The sequence below is a fragment of the Mauremys reevesii genome, linkage group 5 (genome assembly GCF_016161935.1).
Source record: "Mauremys reevesii isolate NIE-2019 linkage group 5, ASM1616193v1, whole genome shotgun sequence".
Taxonomy (NCBI): domain Eukaryota; kingdom Metazoa; phylum Chordata; order Testudines; family Geoemydidae; genus Mauremys; species Mauremys reevesii.
The window spans coordinates 136,566,797-136,587,951 of NC_052627.1; the positions used below are offsets into that span (position 1 = coordinate 136,566,797).

A 21,155-nucleotide genomic window follows, 5' to 3' on the forward strand; every position below is an offset into this window, starting at 1 on the left:
TCTGCGTGGGCTCTCTTTAATCCATGGGCACGATGGATACTCTGAAGGAAGGCAGCATAGGCTTTGCCTGCCATGTTTTCAGTTCAATCCAGCCTGATCTTTTACCCTTGCTGTGAACTGCATCTGAGCATATCTTTTTATAGCAGGGAGGGAAAGCTTAGCCAGGGCCCATACTCCACTGCCAGCGTGGTGCCAAGAAGCAGAGAGCATGTGGGTCTTGGGCTCTGTAGGAGAGCTCAGAATTTGTTGGGCAGCAAATCCTTGGCACTTTGCGGCCTGTCCTCCCCATCGGGTTCTGTGCTGCTGTGGCATTGTTACTGGTCTGGTGGAAGAAGCGAGGTTCTGGAGACATCAGCCTGGTAATCCCCAAACACCCAGAATTCGGTTGTATTGGTGAGCAAGGACACCAGGCTTTAGCACAGAAGAGCAGTAGGTTTAATGCACATCCTAGTTTAAATGGCTGATATCTTTGAGCTAGTGTTTTCCTGGCTAGTTCTCTTATGATCATAAGGCACTTTGGGTGTTAGTGATACCGACTCCTTACCTGCTCCAGCTCAGGAAGTCACATAGCTGGGTTATGCCAGTCAAAGCCATTTTAAGTGGAATATTCAAAAGCCAAGAGTCAGAAAAAGGCAGCATGGAAGTGGGGGGAGGGTATCCGTATGAGGGCTGATCCATTGAGGTGCTGAGCACCCTCCGCTCCTCACTGACGTCAGTGGGAGTTGGAGGGGGCTCAGCGCCTCGCAGGATGAAGCCCTGGTTTTGCAGATGGACGTTCTAGCTGCTGTGGTTGATTGCAGAGAGGTGATCCTTTAGCATAGCTCTGAATGCTGGGTCCAGGGTTTCCCGCAAGCTCACAGCCATTTCGTCCGTCCACCGGTGCTCCAGGCTCGGGAGCCGCTTCCTTTTCACATCGAAGATGTGTGTGGGTTTAAATCCCTGCGGCATCGTTACTCTGCTGGGCCGAGCGTGGGGGAACAGGCTCCTCTCGATCACTTCATAGGGCAGGTGGGGGACGGGGGAGAGTCTGCCATCGTAAGCCATTTCGATCACCGGCTGGCCGTGCGAGTCCTTGGAGAGAAACAAGAAGGAGCTGAAGTCATGATCCTCACAGGCCTCAGGGTTGGTGCCCAGCCGGACTGTTGTAGGTCGGAATATGTTTGTCACCAGAGGAGAGGATGGATTGACGCTGCCATTCCAAGCTCGCTGTGATTTCGTTGTGGGGGGCTGAGCAGCGGCAGATAAACGGGGTTCCCCTTTAACCGGAGCCCCACGCTTGGCCTGTACGCTGATTTTTTTTTCTCCAGGAGGTATTTTAGCCACTTCCTTCTTGGGGACAGCATCCAGCTTCGCTCTGTCCTCGGGAAAATGCATCCTTTTAGCAGAGTCAGGCAACTGCTGTTGCTGCTTCAGTCTAAGCCAGTTAGAAAATGCCACTGTATTCAACAATTCCTGCTCCCTCTGTAATAAACACACACAGAACTAAGTCAGTCCTGTGTCATTAGATAGAACATTTGTCATCCAGTCCAGGCCATATTAGGTTAAAACGTGTTAAGGAGCCAGAATGCCTGGCAGGTGTTTTGTAAACATGATTTGGTAGGGGGAGGTCTTTCCTCTGAATCAGTGCTGAATGACACGCTACTAGAAGACACTGATGCTGCAGCTGCCTTCTTCCTTAGATGTAATGTTAATTCAGTGTCCTGGGTTCTGGCCACATTCCAGCTCATGTTAATATTTTGCCTACCTAAAAATTCCCCCTCTGGTTTCCTGGGGGCATAGTGTTCAATTCCTGTCCTGAACTCTTGGGTCGTGTCAGCATGTGCTCGGAAGCAGCTGCTGCGTTCCACCCTAGGGGCAATGCATTGCAGGGGGGCGAAATGAGTAGTGTGTCTAAAGAGTCAACTGCAGCCCCGGTGAAAGTAGGCACATATCTCAGCAGGATCTGCTCTAAGGGCTTCCCTCCGGCTGCCTACGCAAATGAGGCTAGGACAACTCCTGATCTAGAGGGTTTTAGCATCAGGGGAGTCACACTCATGAACGGATCTGAGCAGTCCAAGGAAATGACTTGGATGTCACTAGGGCAGCAGGTTGAGGTGCAGGGCTGGGCCGGGGCTTTGTGATTCACTGATTTGTATTTACATTTTCACAGGTTTTTAATGTCTCATCACTAGGTCCAAAATGCCATGAGAAAAGGTACCCGATGTGACTCGGACCAAAGATCATGGCCTGGGTCTTTCTCCTGCCTGGTGGAAATACCATGAGGAGATGAGATCTTAGCATTGTTGTCAGCGCCGGCTCCAGGCACCAGCCCAGCAAGCAGCTGCTTGGGGCGGCAAGAGGAAGGGGCAGCACGTCGGGCTCTTTGGTGGCAATTCGATGGCAGGTCCCTTGGTCCCTCTCGGAGGGAAGGACCTGCCGCTGAATTGCCACCGAAGAAGAAAGCGGTGCGGTGGAGCTGCCGCTGATTGCAACCATGGCTTCCCCCCGCCACTTGGGGCGGCAAAAACCCTGGAGCCGGCCCTGATTGTTGTGGTCCTTCAAACAGCTTAAAGCATTGAAAAGCCATTGGCAATATAAACATCATAACCCCTATTTCTTCTATAGATCAAAGCTCTTCATAATCTTATAGACTCATAGACTCTAAGGTCAGAGGGGACCATTATGATCATCTAGTCTGACCTCCTGCACAACGCAGGCCACAGAATCTCACCCACCCACTCCTGTAACAAACCCCTAACCTATGTCTGAGTTACTGAAGTCCCCAAATTGTGGTTGCAGTGGACGTGGAGGACAGTTGATCACCATCTGCTTTATAACAGCCCTTACCATGAAGACTGTTACGAGGTTCCCCCCATTCCTTCCACTCTTCTTTTCTCAAGACTAAACATGCTCAGTGTTTTTAACCTTTCCTCATCGGTCAGGTTTTCGAAACCTTTTTTCATTTTTCTTGCTCTCCTCTGGACTCTCTCCAGTTTATCTTTTCTCAAGCGTGACACCCAGAAATGGACACAGGGCTCCAGCTGAGGCCTCATGGAGTGCCGAGTAGAGCGGGACAATTACCTCCTGTCTCTCAAATAAAACATTCCTGTTAACATCCCCCAGAATGACATTAGCCTTTTTTGCAACTGCATCACACCGTTGGCTCATGTTCAATTTATGATCCACTCTAACCCCCAGACTCTTTCCAGCAGTGCTGCCACCTAGCCCCGTCTTCCCCAGTTTGTAGCTGTGCGTTCGATTTTTTCCTTCCTAAATGAAGTACTTTGCACGGTCTTTATTGGATTTCAGCATGTTAAGTTCAGTCAAATTTTCTAATTTGTCAAGGTCGTTTTGAACTCTAATCTTGTCCTCCAAAGTGCTTGCAACCTTCCCGTCTTGGGATCATCCACAAATTTTGTAAGTGTTCTCTCCACTCCATTAACCGAGACATTGATGAAATTATGCCACTAAATATGCCTTCCTAGTGTGACAGCGAACCACTGATAACTGCTCTTTGAGTTGGTCTTTCAACCAGTTGTGCGCCCGCCTTACAGTAATTTCATCTAGCCCACAGTTCCCTTGTTTGCATATGGGAGTATCATGTGTGAAAAGCCTGACTAAAATCAAGCTGTATCACATCTACTGCTTCTCCCATCCACTAGGCCAGTGACCCCGTCAAAGGAGGAAATTAGGGTTGTTTGGCGTGATTTGTTCTTGACAAATTCCTATTGGCTATTCCTTATAACCCTATTATCCTCTAGGTGCTTACAGAATGACTGGTTAATCATTTGTTTAGCATCGTTTCAAGTATTGAAGTTAGACTGACCGGTCTACAGTCCCTCTGGGTCGTCTTTGTTCCCCCTTTAAATAAGTGCCATGTTTGCCCTTGTCCAGTTCTCTGGGTCTTCATCTGTCCTCCAGGAGTTCCCAAAGATCATTGCTAATGACTCTGAGATTGCTTTAGTTATTGCCTTAAGTCCCCTAGGATGAATTTCTTCAGGCCCTGCTGACTTTCATGCATCTAATTTATCTAAATATTGTTTAATCTCTTCTTTCCCTATTTTGGCCTGGGTTCCTTCCCTCTTGTTAGTCAACACAGTTCATATTATCTGGTCACCGGTTACCTTTTTAGTGAAGACTCAAGCCAAACAGGCATTAAACACCTCTGCCTTCTTGATGTCATCAACTAGTTCTGCTGCCCCACTAAGGAGAAATCTAGGGCCAGCAGAGTTAAGGACAATAAGTACATTTTTGAAATATACTAGGAACAAAAAGAATCCTGACCATGGAATTGGCCCATTACTAGGTGGACAGGGTAGAGTTATCAATAATAATGCAGAAAAGGCAGAAGCCATTCAATAAATATTTCTGTTCTGTATTTGGAAGGAAAACAGATGGTGTAGTCTCATCATACGGTGATGTTAACACTCTTTCCACTCCATCTGGAGGATGTTAAACAGAAGCTACTCAAGCTGGACATTTTTATATCAGCAGGTCCAGATAACTTGCATCCAAGAGTTTTAAAAGAGCTGGTTGATGAGCTTGCCGGACCGTTAATGTTGATTTTCAATAAGTATTGGAGCACAGGGGAAGACCGGAAGAACATGAATGTTGTGCCAATTTTTAGAAAGAGTAAATGGGACGATTCAAGTAATTTTAGGCCTGTCAGCCTGACATTGATCCTGAGCAAGATAATGGAGTGGCTGATACAGGATTTGATGAATAAAGAATTCAAGGAGAGTAATGTAATTAATGCAAATCAGCATGGGTTTACAGAATACAGCTCCTATCTAACACTTGATTTTCTTTATGAGATTACAAGTTGGTTGATAAAAGTAACAGTGCGGATGTAATAGACTTCTGTAAAGCCTTTGACTTGACACTGCATGCCATTTTCATTAAAAACCTATAATTCTATAAAATGAACATGGCACACATTACATGGATTAAAAACTGGCTAAGTGACCGATCTCAAAATGCAACTGTAGATGGGGAATTGTCACTGAGTGGATATGTATCCACTGAGGTCCCCTGGGGATGGTTCTTGGCCCTAAGTTATTTAACATTATTATCAATGACTTGGAAGAAAACATAAAATCCTCATATTAATAAAGTTTGCAGATAATACAAATTGGGGGAGTGGTAAATAGAGAGGACAGATCACTGATTTAGTGCGATCTGGATAATTCGGTAAACTGGGCACAAGCAAACAATACACTTTTTCATACAGCTAAATATAAATGTATATATCTAGGACCAAAGTATGTCAGCCATATTTATAAGATGGGGGACCATCACCCGGGAAGCAGTGACACTGAAAAAGATTTGGGGGTTGCGGTGGATCCTCTATCACTGACAATGTTTAAATCAAGATGGGATCAAGTATCAGAGGGGTAGCCGTGTTAGTCTGGATCTGTAAAAGCAGCAGAGTCTTGTGGCACCTTATAGACTAACAGACGTTTTGGAGCATGAGCTTTCGTGGGTGAATACCCACTTCTTCGGATGCTGCATCCGACGAAGTGGGTATTCACCCATGAAAGCTCATGCTCCAAAACGTCTGTTAGTCTATAAGGTGCCACAAGACTCTTTGCTGCTTTTTCAAGATGGGATGTTTTTCTAAAAAGCTCGGCTCTAGGAATTAGTTTGGGGGAGTTCTCTGGCCTGTGTTACGCAGTAGTCTGACTAGGTCCGGCTACCACAGCGGTCCCTTCCGGCCTTGGAATCTATGAATCTATAACCAGAGGACCTATGCTTTGCGCTGGGTGTTGTACAGAGTAAACGACAGTCCTGAGAAGCGGCAGAAAAGCTAGCCAGACCTCTGCAGCCATGGTGGAACAGACTTGTTAGCTAACGGAGTCCATCAGCTTTCTGACAGGCACAGCATCCCCTTGACAGAAGATCTCTCTGATATTAAGCTGACTGGACAGATTTAGACAGTATATTCCTATAACCAGGCTAGCCTGTAGTCAGCAAACAGCAGCTGCAGCTTTGCTTGTGGGTTGTGGCCCCGGAGGCATGATTCACCCATAACGCAATTAAGCCCATGACTAACTTTCATCCTCAAATCTGACTCTCAGCTAGGCCAGGTGACATCTCTATGCAAATTGATGTGGCATGGATTCTTACAGAGCAGGGGCAGCCACAGTGCAGCTCTCCCCTGCATGCTATGTAGAGCTGACGGGGAATTGTTTGACTACATGCTTTTTTCATTGGAAAATGCCCATGGACTGAAACCAGATGTGTGTGTGGAAATAGCTGTTGGCTGTTCTAGGGTGGGTTTGGCTAGTGGCACACAGTGGCTCATCCCACTCCTGCATTATTGCTGACACCCTCGGGGTCAAGGAGTCCTGGGCTAGTGGATGGGTTGGAGTCGGTGCGTGCTGCTTAATGGGCACTGAGGCATCCTGGCAGAATGAAGCAAGCTACATCCTCCCTCCTGAGGCAGAGTGCGCCACCTGGTCTCAGGAGAACTCTACCCGCCGGGCGAGGGGTGTGAGCCCTGCTCGTGTGCACACACTCCTGCTAGCTCTCATCAAGCTCGCACGAGTAAACAGCAGCGTGGCACGAGTGGCGGCAGTGGAAGTGCAGCTCAGCCGTGCTGAGTATGAACCCACCTGGGGGCACTGACCACGGCTAAGCTGTGCCTCCACTGCCACTGCACACGCTCCCATGGCTACACTGCTATTCTACTAGTGGTAGCAGGGAGAACATGCCCCTAGCTTGCAGGGAGATGCGGCCTCAGCTACAGATGAACACCGAGACAAGCATATCTGCACAGCTCTCACGCTCCTTCTGGCCCTCGGGCATAAGATTCAGGAGGGAGCAGGCAATGCTGGTTTTGTGAGTCTTTGGCGTGTGTAACGAAAAAGGGGGAAGAATTAGTCCAGTAGTGAATGGGTAAAATGAGGAGCAATGGAATGAGATCAGGAAAGGGGAAACTTCAACTGAGTGACAGGAAAAGGTTCCAGACAATGAGATTTGTTAGGCAGCAGAAGGGCAGGAAGCACATTTAGAAATGGACATGGTAAAACAGGGAACCAGCCTACCTGGCGGTGACCTAAGAAGTCTCTTCCAGCTTAGGCCTTGTCTATGCTACACTGTTAGGTCGCCATACGGCAGCTTACGTGGACCTAACTCTGGAAGCGACTACACTAAAATGTCGCTCCCACTGATTTAACTCGCCCACTACACCGCCTTCATAACTCCACCTCCGCGAAAGGTGGAGCGCTTAGGTCGATGTAGTTATGTCAATGCAGCGTCAGTGTGGACACTGGGTTGCTTATGTCAACTGTTGCTGCCTTTCGGAAGCCGTCCCACAATGCCCCACACAGAGTTCAATGGGCGCAGGCGCTCCTGGGGAGGATGCGCACTGTCGACACCAGGAGTGTAGCGTGGACATGCAAAAGGAATTAATTACTGTGGTGGCTGTGCGCTGACATAACAGAGAGATCCATTTTGTAGTGCAGACTTGCCCTCAGATTCAGTGGGCTGGAGCACAGTTTGCCAAGGGGTAGCACCCTCACAGTTGAGTGCTTGAACTCCTGGAGCGCTGGAGAAGTTCTCACAGGGACCAGTGCTGCTGAGGGGCTGAACTAGCTGGGCATTAATAGTCTTTTCCACCCCAACCACCTTTTAGGTTGCTCGTTGGCAACAAGGCCAGCAAAAGACCTTTTATTTTAACTAGAAACCAAAAATGGTCAGGAGAGGCTCTGGCTGTGCTGGTGCTACAGCCGTGGTGATCTTACCTTCTCTATCTTCCAGAAGTTTTGTTCAGAGCGCTGACATTTACTTTTGAGTTGGTTCAGCTTGTGCATTTCACGTGCAACATTGCGCTTGTCTATTTTCCACATGGCATCAGTCAGGAACCTGGAGAATTACAGACCGGTCAGCTTTTAAGTAATTTCATCTGTGGAGGTTTAATACCACAAACAAATCCAAAACGCTAAACCCCAAAGCTGTTAGAACAGGACCTGCCCTGCCTGCCCGACCCGAAGGCTTAGTCCCGCTGGAGTCATTGGAGCGTCTCCTTTGGGTAAAGCAAAGATTTGCCCCTTGTCTGGTTTCAAAAAAGGATATTTCTCTCTCATGCATTTTCTTGTAGGGTGGCTTATATCAAATGCATTTGGTAGCATTTCCTAGTCCCGCTGGGACATTTGAGTACAGCAGTAATATTATCCTGAAGCCAGACTGCCCTTTAATCTAGTAAAAAATGTCATCATATGCTCAATGGTCGAAGCGAGACAGACAGACTGATTTTTAACAGCGAGGGTAAGAAACCATTGGAACAGTTTACCTAGGGCCATAGTCCACTGTCCATTCCTTGCTGTGTTTACATCAAGGCTGGTTTTATTTCGAAAAGCTGTGCTATGTTTATGAGCTAGATGAAGGAACCACTGTGTGGCAGTCTCTAGCCTGCATTGTACAGGTCAGACTAGGTGATCAAAATGATCCCTTCTGGCCTTAAAATCTCTTAATCCAATACTACCCTATGGCACAAGGGTCTTGCAAGGTTTAATTACAAAGGAACCTGTCCACCCTTATCAGGCAACCTCCTGTCTTTAGAGGCCATAAGAATGGTCATAGTGGGTCAGACCAAAGGTTTATCTAGCCCAGTATCCTGTCTTCTGATAGTGGCTAGTGCCAGACGCATCATAGGGAACGAACAGAACAGGGTGGTTATTGAGTGATCCATCCGTCCAGCCCCAGCGTCTGACAGTCAGAGGTTTAGGGACACCCAGGGCATGGGGTTGCATCCCTGACCATCTTGGCTAATAGACGTTGATAGACTTGTCCTCCATGAACTTATCTAATTTATATTTGAACCCAGTTATATTTTTGGCCTTCACAGCATCCCCTGGCAATGAGTTCCACAGGTTAATGGCGCATTGTGTGAAGAAATACTTCTTTCTGTTTGTCTTAATCCCGCTGCCTGTTAATTTCATTGAATGATCCCTAGTTCTCGTGCTACGTGAAGGGGTAAATAAAACTTTCCCCACACCATTCATGATTTTATCATATCCCCCTTTAGTCATCTCTCTTCTAAAATGAACAGTACCAGTCTTTTTAATCTCACCTCATATGGAAGTTGTTGCATACCCCTAATCATTTTTGTTGCCCTTCTCTGTATAATTCAAGTAGATCTTTTTGGAGATGGAGCAACCAGAACTGCATGCAATATTCAAAGTACCATGGATTTACACAGTGGCATTATGATATTTTCGGTTTGATTATCTATCCTTTTCCGAATGGTGCCTAACATTCTGTTCGTTTCTTTGACTGCTGCTGCACATTGGATGTTTCCAAAGAACTATCCACAGGGACTCCAAGATCTATTTCTTAAGTGGTAACAGCTAATTTAGACCCCATCATTTTGAAGGTACAGTTGGGGTTATTCTTTCCAATGTGCGTTACTTTGCACTTATCAACACTCAATTTTACCTGCCATTTTGTTGCCCAGTCACCTAGTTTAGTGAGATCCCTTTGTAGCCCTTCGTGGTCAGTCTTGGACTTAACTATCTTGGTACATTTTTTAGGGTAGATGTGGCCTCGGTGGGGCTGTAGCCAGTGTTTTTCCTCCACTGTCACTTCCCGCAGGTTCCCCCATGTTTAAAGTACGTACTACAAATGTGTTTATTTTCCCACTGTTGGTTATCAGTTCATGTCGTTACACCCACAGCTGGTTGCGCCTTAGCTGTTTTTTTAAGGTTTTTCAGGCCCACCTTGAGTGATTTAGTTGGACTGGTCTCATCTCAAAAAAGATCTACTGGGATTCGAAACGGTTCAGAGAAGGGCAACTAAACTGATTAGGGGTTTGGAATGGGTCCCATATGAGGAGAGATTAAAGAGGCTAGGACTCTTCAGCTTGGAAAAGAGGAGACTAAGGGGGGGGTATGATAGAGGTCTATAAAATCATGAGTGGTGTGGAGAAAGTGAATAAGGAAAAGTTATTTACTTGTTCCCATAATACAAGAACTAGGGGTCACCAAATGAAATTAATAAGCAGCAAGTTTAAAACAAATAAAAGGAAGTTCTTCTTCACGCAGCGCACAGTCAACTTGTGGAACTCCTTGCCTGAGGAGGTTGTGAAGGCTAGGACTAGAACAGGGTTTAAAAGAGAACTGGATAAATTCATGGAGGTTAAGTCCATTAATGGCTATTAGCCAGGATGGGTAAGGAATGGTGTCCCTAGCCTCTGTTTGTCAGAGGATGGAGATGGATGGCAGGAGAGAGATCACTTGATCATTGTCTGTTAGGTTCACTCCCTCTGGGGCACCTGGCATTGGCCACTGTCGGTAGACAGGATACTGGGCTGGATGGACCTTTGGTCTGACCCAGTCTGGCCATTCTTATGTTCTTATGTATGTTCTTATGAGGTTGGTCCTGCTTTGAGCACGGGGGTTGAACTAGATGACCTGAGGTCTCTTCCAACCCTGATATTTCATGATTCTATTAACCAGTATTGTAGCTGGAAACTCTGAATCAGCCATCATTTGGTGTGCAGCGCTCACCTAGCACAGCTCCTGTGGGCCCATATCCTGCAGAGGTCAATGGGCTGCTGCCCCTCTGCGTCCTTGGCATGGACATCAGCTCCAGCCTTGACCAGTTCAATGATGCAGTTGAGGCGTCCTTCACTGGCTGCCTTGTGAAGTGGCGACGTTCCGCCCTGGTTCTGACTGAAAAACAGACTGTCATTCCGAATTCTAGTCCCGATTTCCGAGAGGCTGCCCCTGAGTTCTTCAGAGAGTATCTCCTTTCATGTGGCATTACAGAACAAACCAGTTATGGGGTGGTCGGTGATGAAAGACAACTACAGGTCCCCTCCAGTCCATCCCCCGCCACTACAGGATTGTGTTCTACTGGTTTCTGGAGCTTCGTTTGGCCTAGATTTCAAGGTCCCCAGTGGTGGGATTTATTTCAAGCCCCTTATTTTTTTTAACAGAGTTTGGATAGGGAGAATTTTGGCCAGGCCTGCAGGCGAATCTCTTCTAATTACAACCCAACTCTTTTCAAGTTGGTGGCTCCAAGTCTCAGTCCAGGTGGATGGCTGGTTCAGGACTTTGGTAATGAGGCAGAGTGCCTTTCACACAGAGGCTCTGCTTTTAATGCGGCTTGCATTGCTAGTGACTGGAAATCACTTTTTGGGTGGCCTGCACGGGATGGGAAGTGACTGAATGTTCCTAGCTGATAGAAATCCCCATCCAAATAGACCTCCTCAGTGGCAGATGCAGCAGAGAGAGCAAAGGAAGAATGGATTATGGAGACTCAACTTTTCGCTCCTCTCTTCAGGTCAGGATTGAGGTACCTTATGATGGAGTGCTGGAAATTTACACAACAACCTCCTGTGCTGAACTATTCTGAGAATCAACACAGGACTTCAGCCTCCAGGGCTGCCAAGCCAGCATCTTTAAAGGGCATTAAAGCCACACAAATTAAAAGGGAAAACCCCATTCAGATGAGGTAAAGAGTTAGGGAGTCTCAAGCCATCACTCACATATTGATGTCTGCCCCCTTTCCAATGAGGTACTGCAAACACTCCAATGCCCTGGGGCCACTCTCCTTGTTCATCACCAGGTGAATGGGGGTCCATCCTGTCAGACTGGCCAAGTTCACATCAACCTCAAACTTTTCGACTACCAGTTTCAGGCACTCCAGCCGGCCGTGTAGAGCTGCTAGATGGATGGCTGAGAAGCCCTAGCAGGGAGGAGGAGGCAACGGACAATTCCAAATGTTTCCTGTCAGACTTGTACTCTAACTAATCCACTGTAACGGGGATGCTTTTCATACCAGAGAAGTGGCGGCTAATGTTCTGAGCACAAAAGCTCCTCCTGGATTCTAATTTTGGCTCCGACAGTAACTCCTTCTGTGACGTTGGGAGAGTCACACTGTCTTTCTGTGCCTCAGTTTCTCCCCCTGTAAAATGGGGCTAATAATATTTTCCTACCTTCTTGGTGTGGTGGTGTATGTTTTTTATTTATTTATTTTGAGGACCAGTGACTGTAAGTAATTGAGAATGGAGGGTTACAACAGAAACAGTATCTGAAATGTAACAAGTGTCTGTATCCCAATGTTTTATTGACATACTAGATATGTGTGTGTGTGCGTGTGTGTGTGTGTGTGTGTGTCTTTATACTTTTCAGTGGCCACTGTCAACACCGACACACACATCTTTATCACCTGCACCAAACTGCTTCTAATTGTGAAGATGTATAAGGTTATTATAATTACTCAGGACAACCACTAGAGGGCATGATGCTCACATGTACTAGGCCCACGTGTTACACAACGACATGTATAGAGGCATTATTTCATTACAGGTGTGACACTACATACAGGGTATTAACCCTAGAAATCAGTAGTTTACAAAAATAGTCCTAAAAATACCCAAATTTCCTCTTGTTTTTGAAGCACCCAGAAATGTTGCCAAGTTTGGGGGGCAGGTGCATGGAGAAAACACACATTAAGAAGAGATGTCAGTTTACTAAAGGATTAAAGGTAGATACTCAACATGAAACTATATTATTTAAGATGCCTGTCTTTTCAGGTGTTACTTTAAATACCGTAGCTTACTGAACCGGAAAGAGTGACAAAATACAAATCCAGATTTACTTTTCATCTTTCTGTGCCAGTGAAAGTAGACCCATCAGTTCTACTTGTGTCCAGTCAATTTCACTTCAGTGCCTATTCATTTACTTGCAGGACACACTGCAGGGAAATGTTTAAATACCCCCTCACTATATTTTTTGTTTCCTGAAACATTTCTATTCTCCATAGGGTTTTTAAACCCACCCACTCTCACTCATTTGTGTCACCACAAGCTAATGTCCCAATTTTGCAACCAGGCCTGTGTCGGGGAGAACAGGGCACTCACGCGGATACCCATTTGGGCTTCATACAGGTGCAGAGATCTGGCTGTGTGGATCCAGTTGCAGGATTGGGGACTGAAGGCTCTGGTCCTGAGTGGAGCTGAGCCCTGCAATTCCCATTTATTTCAATGGGGATTACAGGTGCCTAGCATTTCTCAGGATCAGGCCCTACACTGATAGTGTCTTTTAAAAAGTTTTACATTCAGCCAGTTAGGCCGGGGGATGGTTATTGATTCTTGAGCATTATCATCAAGGGTGTGATCCTGATCTTCCGAAGCCAGTTGGAATCTTTCCAATATCTTCGGTGGAAACGGGCTACATCTGTCCTCTCACAATAGGGCCCAATCCTGCATGGTGCTGAACACCTTTTGCTCCAGTCAAGGGAAGTTGAGGACACTCTGCATCTCACTGGAAGCATTTGGCAGGATCAGGCCCTTTCATGAAGCAGTCGTATTGTTTTGTCTGGTTTCTGCTGACAAGCAAAGATCCCAAGAGCGAAGCTGAATTGTTTTATTTGTCACCAGACGCTCAGGACAAACACAGCCTTGGGCTGAGTGCAGTTGATTCCCGCGGTCATGTCACCCGTTGCGTTGGTGCGGTGAAAGCAGCACTAATTTTCACAGTGGGAACATTTGGTGGCAAAGGAGGAAGCACTTAATAGGACTGTGCTCTCAGCTAAATGACTCTGCATTTATTCTGCATGAGCGCGGATCAAAAAGGCTGCTAAGTCCCAGCTCCTTCCGTTCAGCGGTGCTGTCGGAGGGGCCCATTCGTAAGCAAGCCTGTGATCTGGAGCTCAAGCTCCAAGCGTTTGGCTTCGAAGAGTCACACTCAGACACCTCATCTCTCAATGAAATTACATCTCGCACTAGGGGCCTGATCCAAAGCCCTCTGAAGTCAATGCAAAGCTTTCCAGTGACTGCAACGGGCTTTCGATCAGGCCCTGGCTAGACCCATTGCTAGACGTGCAGTGCCTGAATTGCACACTGCAATCACGCCATGCATGAAACAAACCAGAGAATCTTTCTGGCTAATTCATTGTGACTGCCATGAAGACTAGAACTCCGTAGTTACGTTCTCCTTCGCAGGCAGGAGCACGACGGGAAGAACACTTCCCACGGCAAGGAGGTTCCATTGTCCTTTGGGCAAAAAGACCACAGCACTTACATATGGAAACCCCCAACTAGTAACTCCTATTGTCCATCTTGAGGGGCAGTATCGTGCCATTGGTTTTCAAGCACAAATCCCACTGAAATCCATGTTAACCTCACTGCAACCTGGACAGCGCTGGATGGTTCCTTACAGTTTATTTGCTAGTATTTCTCATCTAATCTAGTGTCTAGAGCAGGGGTAGTTAACAGGTGGACCACGGTCAAATCCGGACCACCAGACGCTTTTGAATGAACCCCAAAATCTTTTTATTTACTTATTATTATCATTATTAGCAGCAAAGAATCCTGTGGCACCTTATAGACAGACAGTTTTTTTTGCAGAGCTTTCTTGTGTGGGTTCTTCTTCTTTAATTCAAGGCCACGAAAGCTCAGCACACTCAAGCTCATGCTGCAAAACGTCTGTTAGTCTATAAGGTGCCACAGGATTCTTTGCTGCTTTTACAGAACCAGACTAACACGGCTCCCCCTCTGATACTTATTATCATTATTGTTATTTTTAAAATATTATCTGCTCTGGAGTCTGGACCTTGACTACACCTTTTGACCAAGAAATTTGAGCCTTGACAAAAAAATAATTGACGGTCCCTGGTTTATGTCTCAAGTGCTGGGGCTTCTCTTGGGAGATTTAATTCAATGGCTCCAGGTTTGATTGTCAGGAAGTCCTCCCTGATGGGTGAATTTAGGCTGACTGTCTCAGTGCCGTTCCATTTCTCCTATTTATAGCCCTTGCGTTACCCAAACAATTCCTTTGCCTCTTTGGCAATTCCACCCTTCAAAGATAGACACACAGTTATGTTCCTCTCTGAGTTGTCTCTTAGCTATACAGAGTCAGTTATTTACATATTCTCAATCCAGCTAGCCCCTTAATCATTTAGGTTGCTTTTTCTCTTAATTCCCTCCAATTTACATAACATTTTTTCTGGCAATAAAGATCCCAGAGTTGAATGTGGCATTCTATGAGCTGGCCACCTCGCTTCAGCTGGATAGAAGAGTCTGTTAACTTCCCTACTCTGTGACATGCTGACTGTGTAAACAGTAGAAAAAAATTCATCTGCACATATAGGGAATTTCTGAGCAGGTATGGCAGGGTTAGGGTGACCAGATGTCCCGATTTTATAGGGACAGTCCTGATTTTGGGGGCTTTTTCTTGTATAGGCTCCTATTACCCCTGACCCCCTGACCCAATTTTTCACATTTGCTTTCTGGTCACCCTAGGTAGGGTTCAGCTTGGCAGGGCTCTGGGGGAATACAATTTTCAAATGTGGGTGTCTACCATTGGAAACAAAAGGACAGATTTTTAAAGGTATTTGGGTGCCTTTCAGAGGTGCATGGTAGGATTTTCAAAAGCACCGAGACACCTAAATCTCACTAAAAGAACAGGGGTACTTGTGGCACCTTAGAGACTAATACATTTATTTGAGCATATAGATTTGTTAGTCTCTAAGGTGCCACAAGTACCCCTGTTCTTTTTGCAGGTACAGACTAACACGGCTGCTACTCTGAAACTAAGTCTCACTGAGTCTCATGGGCATGAGGCACCTAGGAGCTTTTGAAAATCCCATGCAGCACCCATCGCCATCTGGAGGTGCCTAAATATCTTTAAAAATCCGGCCCTAAACAGCTAGCCTGATTTTTCAGAGGTGCTGAGCGCCCAGATGCCACAGAATAAATTCCCATTAGATAACAGTTCCTTGATGTAATTGGAAGCAGGACAAAAGATGGGACTGAGGCCTGCATAGCTCACAGCGAGTGTCTTAAAAGGCAGATCAAATCTTAACAGAGACTATCTTGGGAATACCGCCCCTCTCACTCATAGCTGTACAGACCACCTCCGCTCCCACTGGAGCCCATAACATCCCTGTGGCAGCCATAGAGCAGTTGTTCACCTGGAAGAACGAAGGATTTATGCATTTTTTAGCTGTTTTAAAGAAAATTAAAACCTGGAATTTTTTAGCAAATTTAAAAGCCTGGAAGCAAGGGGCGTCAGTGGGAATGCTTTGCTAGATCAGAGCCCCAGTGAGCAGCCACCTCTCTGCAGAGCACAAGTGAAGAACCATTGATTCAGAGGATTAGTACACAGAACCTTTTGCCTCTAGGTTGCTAGTTCAAAGCTGGAAGCTCTCTTCTGAAGTGTGTCTGGTGGGGTTGTAAGAACAGTGAGGGGGCTTGCACCCAGACTGTGGAATCAGGTGACCTGGCTTCTCATCCCACCTCTGCTACTGACTTACTGTACTCACATGGGCAAGTGATTGTGCCTCAGTTTCCCCATCTGTAATATGTGGATAATTATTCTAATCTTTATAAGGGGGGTTGAGATCACTGGATTATAAACACCCTTTTTAGTTATATCTTCCAAGTGCTGTGCAAACATTAATTGCGACAACTCTGTGGGGTAGGTAAGCATTATTCCAATTCTACAGATGGAGGAACTGAGAGACACAAAGAAGGCAAATGTTTTGCCCAGGATCACAGAGAGTATTAATGGGGAAACAGAACTCAGGAGTTTCTGGCTCCCCTTCCCCTGCTCAGTCCCCTGTGCCACACTGCAATGAGTCTGGGTCTCAGAGCAGTTGCTAAGAGACAAGTGTACAGCTCACAAAACCAGCATCACAATTGTCCATCACAATGGGCCCCGTGTTGTCACTCTGGCGGAGAAACCAAGGTCTGAATGGGCCAGGGGAGCCTGAACTCCCGTCTCCCCAGTTAGCAAACAGGCTGGCATCTGTCACCGGCTTGATGGTCACTTAACAAACGGGATTTACATTGATATCGGCTTGGTTGGGCGACTCAGCTTTCTGCAGACATTCCTGGAGCCAGTTCAGGTTCCCCACGGAGGCTGCCATATGCTCATACTTTCCTCCATACAACTTCTTACAGACTCTGGCCGATCTGGGAGCGCCGCTAAACGAGAACCAGACACACAGACACATCACTCTGTTTGGCCCACCGTCATCTTCACTTCTGCGCAAGGCCTAGAATTGTGCTCACGGAGCTAAGCTTAATGAGTAGGGGCAGGTCATCATCCCTTATATGTTCCATGTTAATCTCCACACAAGCTGGCTTCAGCCCTCCAGTTCCTTTGGACAGCAAGGTCAGCTATGCTCCATATCGGATGCACACAAAGCAACAGAGGTTTTCTTCTAACCTCAAAGTGCCCTGCGTCAAGTTAAATTGAATTTAAAAAGGTGCCAAGTGACTAGAAATTCAGTAATTTTTAAAATTAACCAAGTGGAGGGACACGTTGTCTCCTCCCAAGTGAAAAACCATAGCTCTGGCTTCCAGTCATTCTCCAGTTACTTGGGATTCACCCTCTGATTGCCACAGCTTCCAGAGACCCTGGGGGAAAATGGCTTGGGGCTGAACAAGGAGCAAAGGTCTCAGGTTGCAGTGGGGGAGGTTTAGGTTGGATATTAGGAAACACTATTTCACTACAAGGATGGTGAAGCACTGGAATGGGTTACCTAGGGAGGTGGTGGAATCTCCTTCCTTAGAGGTTTTTAAGGTCAGGCTTGACAAAGCCCTGGCTGGGATGATTTAGTTGGGTTTGGTCCTGCTTTGAGCAGGGGGTTGGACTAGATACCTCCTGAGGTCCCTTCCAAGCCCGATCTTCTATGATTCCATGTATTAATTTTTTGGGGCCTCTTCCAGGGGGCTAAAGGGGAGATGATGATGGCCCCTTTCCCCTGAGAGGACCTTTCATCTGGAGAGGGCGGTGGAGGCAGTGGAAGGGGGAAATGCAGCCATCTCTGAAAGGCAGCAGCTGATTTAACAATGCACAGCAACACTACACAATTTGGGTCAGAAGGGAAGACTATTATATTGACTGGAAACCCCACTTAGATATCGATAGGGCTCTGCATTGTGAAGCCTAAAGACCTGAGGTCTCTCCCTGCTGCACACCTGTGTGGTCTGAAGAGAAATGAATGGTACATTGTTATCCCACACATCATGTACTGAATGGCTGAAGCTCCACAGGAGCTGGCTTTGCTGACCTGTCTTCTGAGTCTTGTCTTTTAGGTTTTAAGCTCCTTGGTGAGAGCCTGTCATTTGCTCGCTATACAGCACCTAGCGCAAAGGGGCCAGACACAATTGAGGTGTGAGCGCAATATAAATAATGACATGAGACAATACGGTGGTTTGGTGTCTGCTGACCCCACAACACCTGAAGCACAGAGGATGAAATATCTCACAGCGGGAATGGTTATCTTCGGGAAGTGGGCGGAGGGGAAACTTTATTTGTGAGCTGTGTGATATGTAAACACACAACCCCACGGACACACTTACACAATCACAGTCCCCAGACCCACCCACAGGCTAACCGGCATATCTCAGACCCAGAACTACCCCAGTGACTCATCAGCTCCTACACACATCCATCCCCGACTCACTCAAATCTCCAGCTTCCTCACAGTGCCTGTCCCCCTGCTCCTCAACCAACCCCCACTGCACGCAACCCCCCCATCCACTGCCATCCCAAACACAACCCCCAACCACCCCGTCCCCAACTCACCCCCGCAAACCCACAGCTACCCCCCAGCTCACATCCCCCCAGCCACCCAATCCCCAACCCACATCCCCAAACCCCCAGCCACCCCCCCAGCTCACACCCCCAGCCATCCCATCCCCAACTCACACTCCCAAACCCCCAGCCCCGCCCCAACTCACACCCCCAGGAACCGCCCCAGAGCACACCCCCAACCGCCCACATCTCCAGTGCCACCCAACCCCTCAGCCACCTCTATCCCCAACATACAATCCCCCAGTCACCCCATCCCCACATCACACCCCTAAACACACAGCCACTACCCAACCCCCACCTACCCTCATCCCCAACACACCCAGCTGCCTCCCCACCCCCACTCCCACACCCACAACCCAAGCTGACTTTAACCCCCTACTCATGACCCCCAAATCCCTCAGCCGCCTCCCGAACTCACACCCCCAATCCACCAGCTACCCTGATTCCCAAACACACAAACCCCAACCCTCCAGCCACTCCATTTCCAACTCACACCCCCAAACACACGCACCCCTAGCTGCCCTCAACCCCCTACTCTCGACCCCCCCAGCCCCAAAGCCTCCCCCAATGCCCCACCCCCAAGCCCACCGGTAGCCAGGTGTCCGGTTTTCGACCGGAACACCCTAAGGCTCCCTACCCAGCTCCGCGTGGCTCCCGGGAAGCTGCCGGCATCTCCCTCCGGCTCCTAGGTGCAGGGGCAGCCATGGGGGCTCTACACACTACCCTGCCCCCAGCTCAGCTCAGCTGCTCCCATTGGCCAGGAACCACAGCCAATGGGAGCTGAGGGGGCGGTGCCTGACGACCTGGGCAACATGCAGAGCCATGTGGCTGCCCCTGTGCCTAGGAGCCGGAGAGAGATGCCCGCACCCTCTCTGGTGCCCAACCCCCTGCCCCTGCCCCTGCCCCAGCCCCCTTCTGCTCCCCTATCCCTTCAGCCCCAGCCCCCGCCCAGAGCCCATGCCCCCAGCCCGAGCCCTCACCCCCCCTCGGGCCCCAACCCCCTGCCCCAGCCCCCAGCCCCATCCTGTACCCCAAACCCCTCATCCCCAGCCCCACCCCAGAGCTCACAACCCCAGCCAGAGCCCTCACCCCCTCCGGCACCCCAATCCCCTGCCCCAGCCCACTGAAAATGAACAAGTGAGCGAGGAGGGGGGAAGGCGAGCGACCTGAGGGGTGGGACCTCAGAAGGGACGGGGCAAGGGGCGGGGCAAGGGTGCTGGGTTTTCTGCAAATAGACAGTTGGCACCCTAACCCTCCCACCCCGCTCACTGCCCCCATCCTTGAACCTCCTAGCCCAGCTGCTTGCCATGGCAACAGCACCATGCTCCACAGGAGCGCGGCCTGCCGCTCCCCCAAATCTGGGGCGCTCCCCGGGACTGACCTGAGGGCGGAGCCAGTCCAGTGAGCCATGGCTGGGGGCTGCCCCGCTGATAAAGGGGCGGGGGGGCTGCGTACTGTTTGGCCGATTGTAAGAGCTCAGCAGCCGCACTTCCCCCCGGCCCCCTCCTCTCCCCTGGGGGGGGGGCGGCTGGTCTGTGGGGATCTGCACTCCCTCCCCGGCCCCCTCCTCTCCCTTCAGGGCCGGTCTGTGGGGATCTGCACTCCCCCCCACCCCGCTCCTCTCCCCTGGGGGGCTGGTCTGGGAGGGGCCCACACTCCCCCAGCCCCCTCCTCTGCCAAGGGGGGGGGCTGGTCTGTGGGTGAGTGCACTCGCCCTTGGCCCCCCCTTGTCCCACGGGGACAGGTCTGTGGGTGACTATGCTTCTCACTGAGCTTGTGACCATAAAGTGTAAGTGCGTTGGGGTCCGTGTGCTAATGCTCGTGCAGAGGGGCAGGAAACTGTGCAGTCCACGGGGCAGGGTCATTGCTCTTGGTTGGGATGTTCCACAGTGTCCTCACCCTTGCTAGACCCCTGTCCCCTCTTCAGGAGTCTGGTTTGTCTTGCACACCCCCAAATTTAACCTCCCTTAAAAACTGCTTCCTTACAAAATCAGACATCAAAATACCGCAGTGTCCCAGCCGCACTAGTACTGAACAATTGCTTTTACTGGCTCAGTTTTGCCATCTGATTATAAAATAAATCAATTGGAATATAACTCTGGTACTTACATGTCAGTGTATCGTATAGAGAGCAGTATAGACATGCCAGTGTCTGTATGAAATTGTAGTTTGTACTGACTTCGCTAGTGCTTTTGATGTAGCCTGTTGTACAACTAGGCAACTCTCTGGATGAGTTGGTGTCCCCCCTGGAAGAGCTCTGCCTGCCCCCAGGGGTACACGTACCCCCCCTGGTTGAGAACCACTGGCTTAGGGGAAGGCTAACGTGTGCCACTCTGGTTTAAGGGCTGGTAGAGCAGAGGCCCCTCAGCCTTCAGGGCAGGCATTGCCCGGGCTGTTTGCAGTCAGACACTGATCTCTGCCTGCTGCTGCAGGCTTGCTCTAAGGAGAGCTTCGGCTGTCAGCTTTTTCTTATCTCCTTTCACAGCCCATCAGCCTTCGCTGGCCCAAAGACCCATTCACGGATTCCAAGGCCAGAAGGGACTATTGTGATCGTCGTCTGACCTCCTGTATAACTCCGGCCAGAGACCTGCCCCACAATAATTCTTAGAGTAGATGTTTTAG

At 48.6% G+C, this 21,155-nt stretch overlaps 1 protein-coding gene across 1 annotated transcript; it reads right to left on the reverse strand.

The window, feature by feature from the left end:
• Positions 1-19,249, reverse strand: ANKRD53 (ankyrin repeat domain 53). Its single transcript, XM_039541493.1, has 6 exons — positions 19,171-19,249; positions 16,777-16,915; positions 11,471-11,670; positions 10,488-10,652; positions 7,725-7,845; positions 1-1,461 (listed from the first exon to the last, which is right to left on the reverse strand). Exons 1-6 carry the CDS (start codon positions 19,203-19,205, stop codon positions 778-780), a joined length of 1,344 nt encoding a protein of 447 aa, XP_039397427.1. The 5' UTR covers positions 19,206-19,249; the 3' UTR covers positions 1-777.
• Between the last annotated feature and the right edge of the window lie 1,906 nt (positions 19,250-21,155).

Bases quoted from the DNA above. Each gene is read 5' to 3' on its own strand.
- ANKRD53 (XM_039541493.1), bottom strand. From the start codon at position 19,205: ATGCCGGCAGCTTCCCGGGAGCCACGCGGAGCTGG. The intron at 16,916-19,170 runs GTAGGGAGCCTT...GTTCTCGTTTAG, and splicing joins CGGGAGCCACGCGGAGCTGG to CGGCGCTCCCAGATCGGCCA. The intron at 7,846-10,487 runs GTGAGCGCTGCA...GTAATTCTCCAG, and splicing joins GCCCACAGGAGCTGTGCTAG to GTTCCTGACTGATGCCATGT.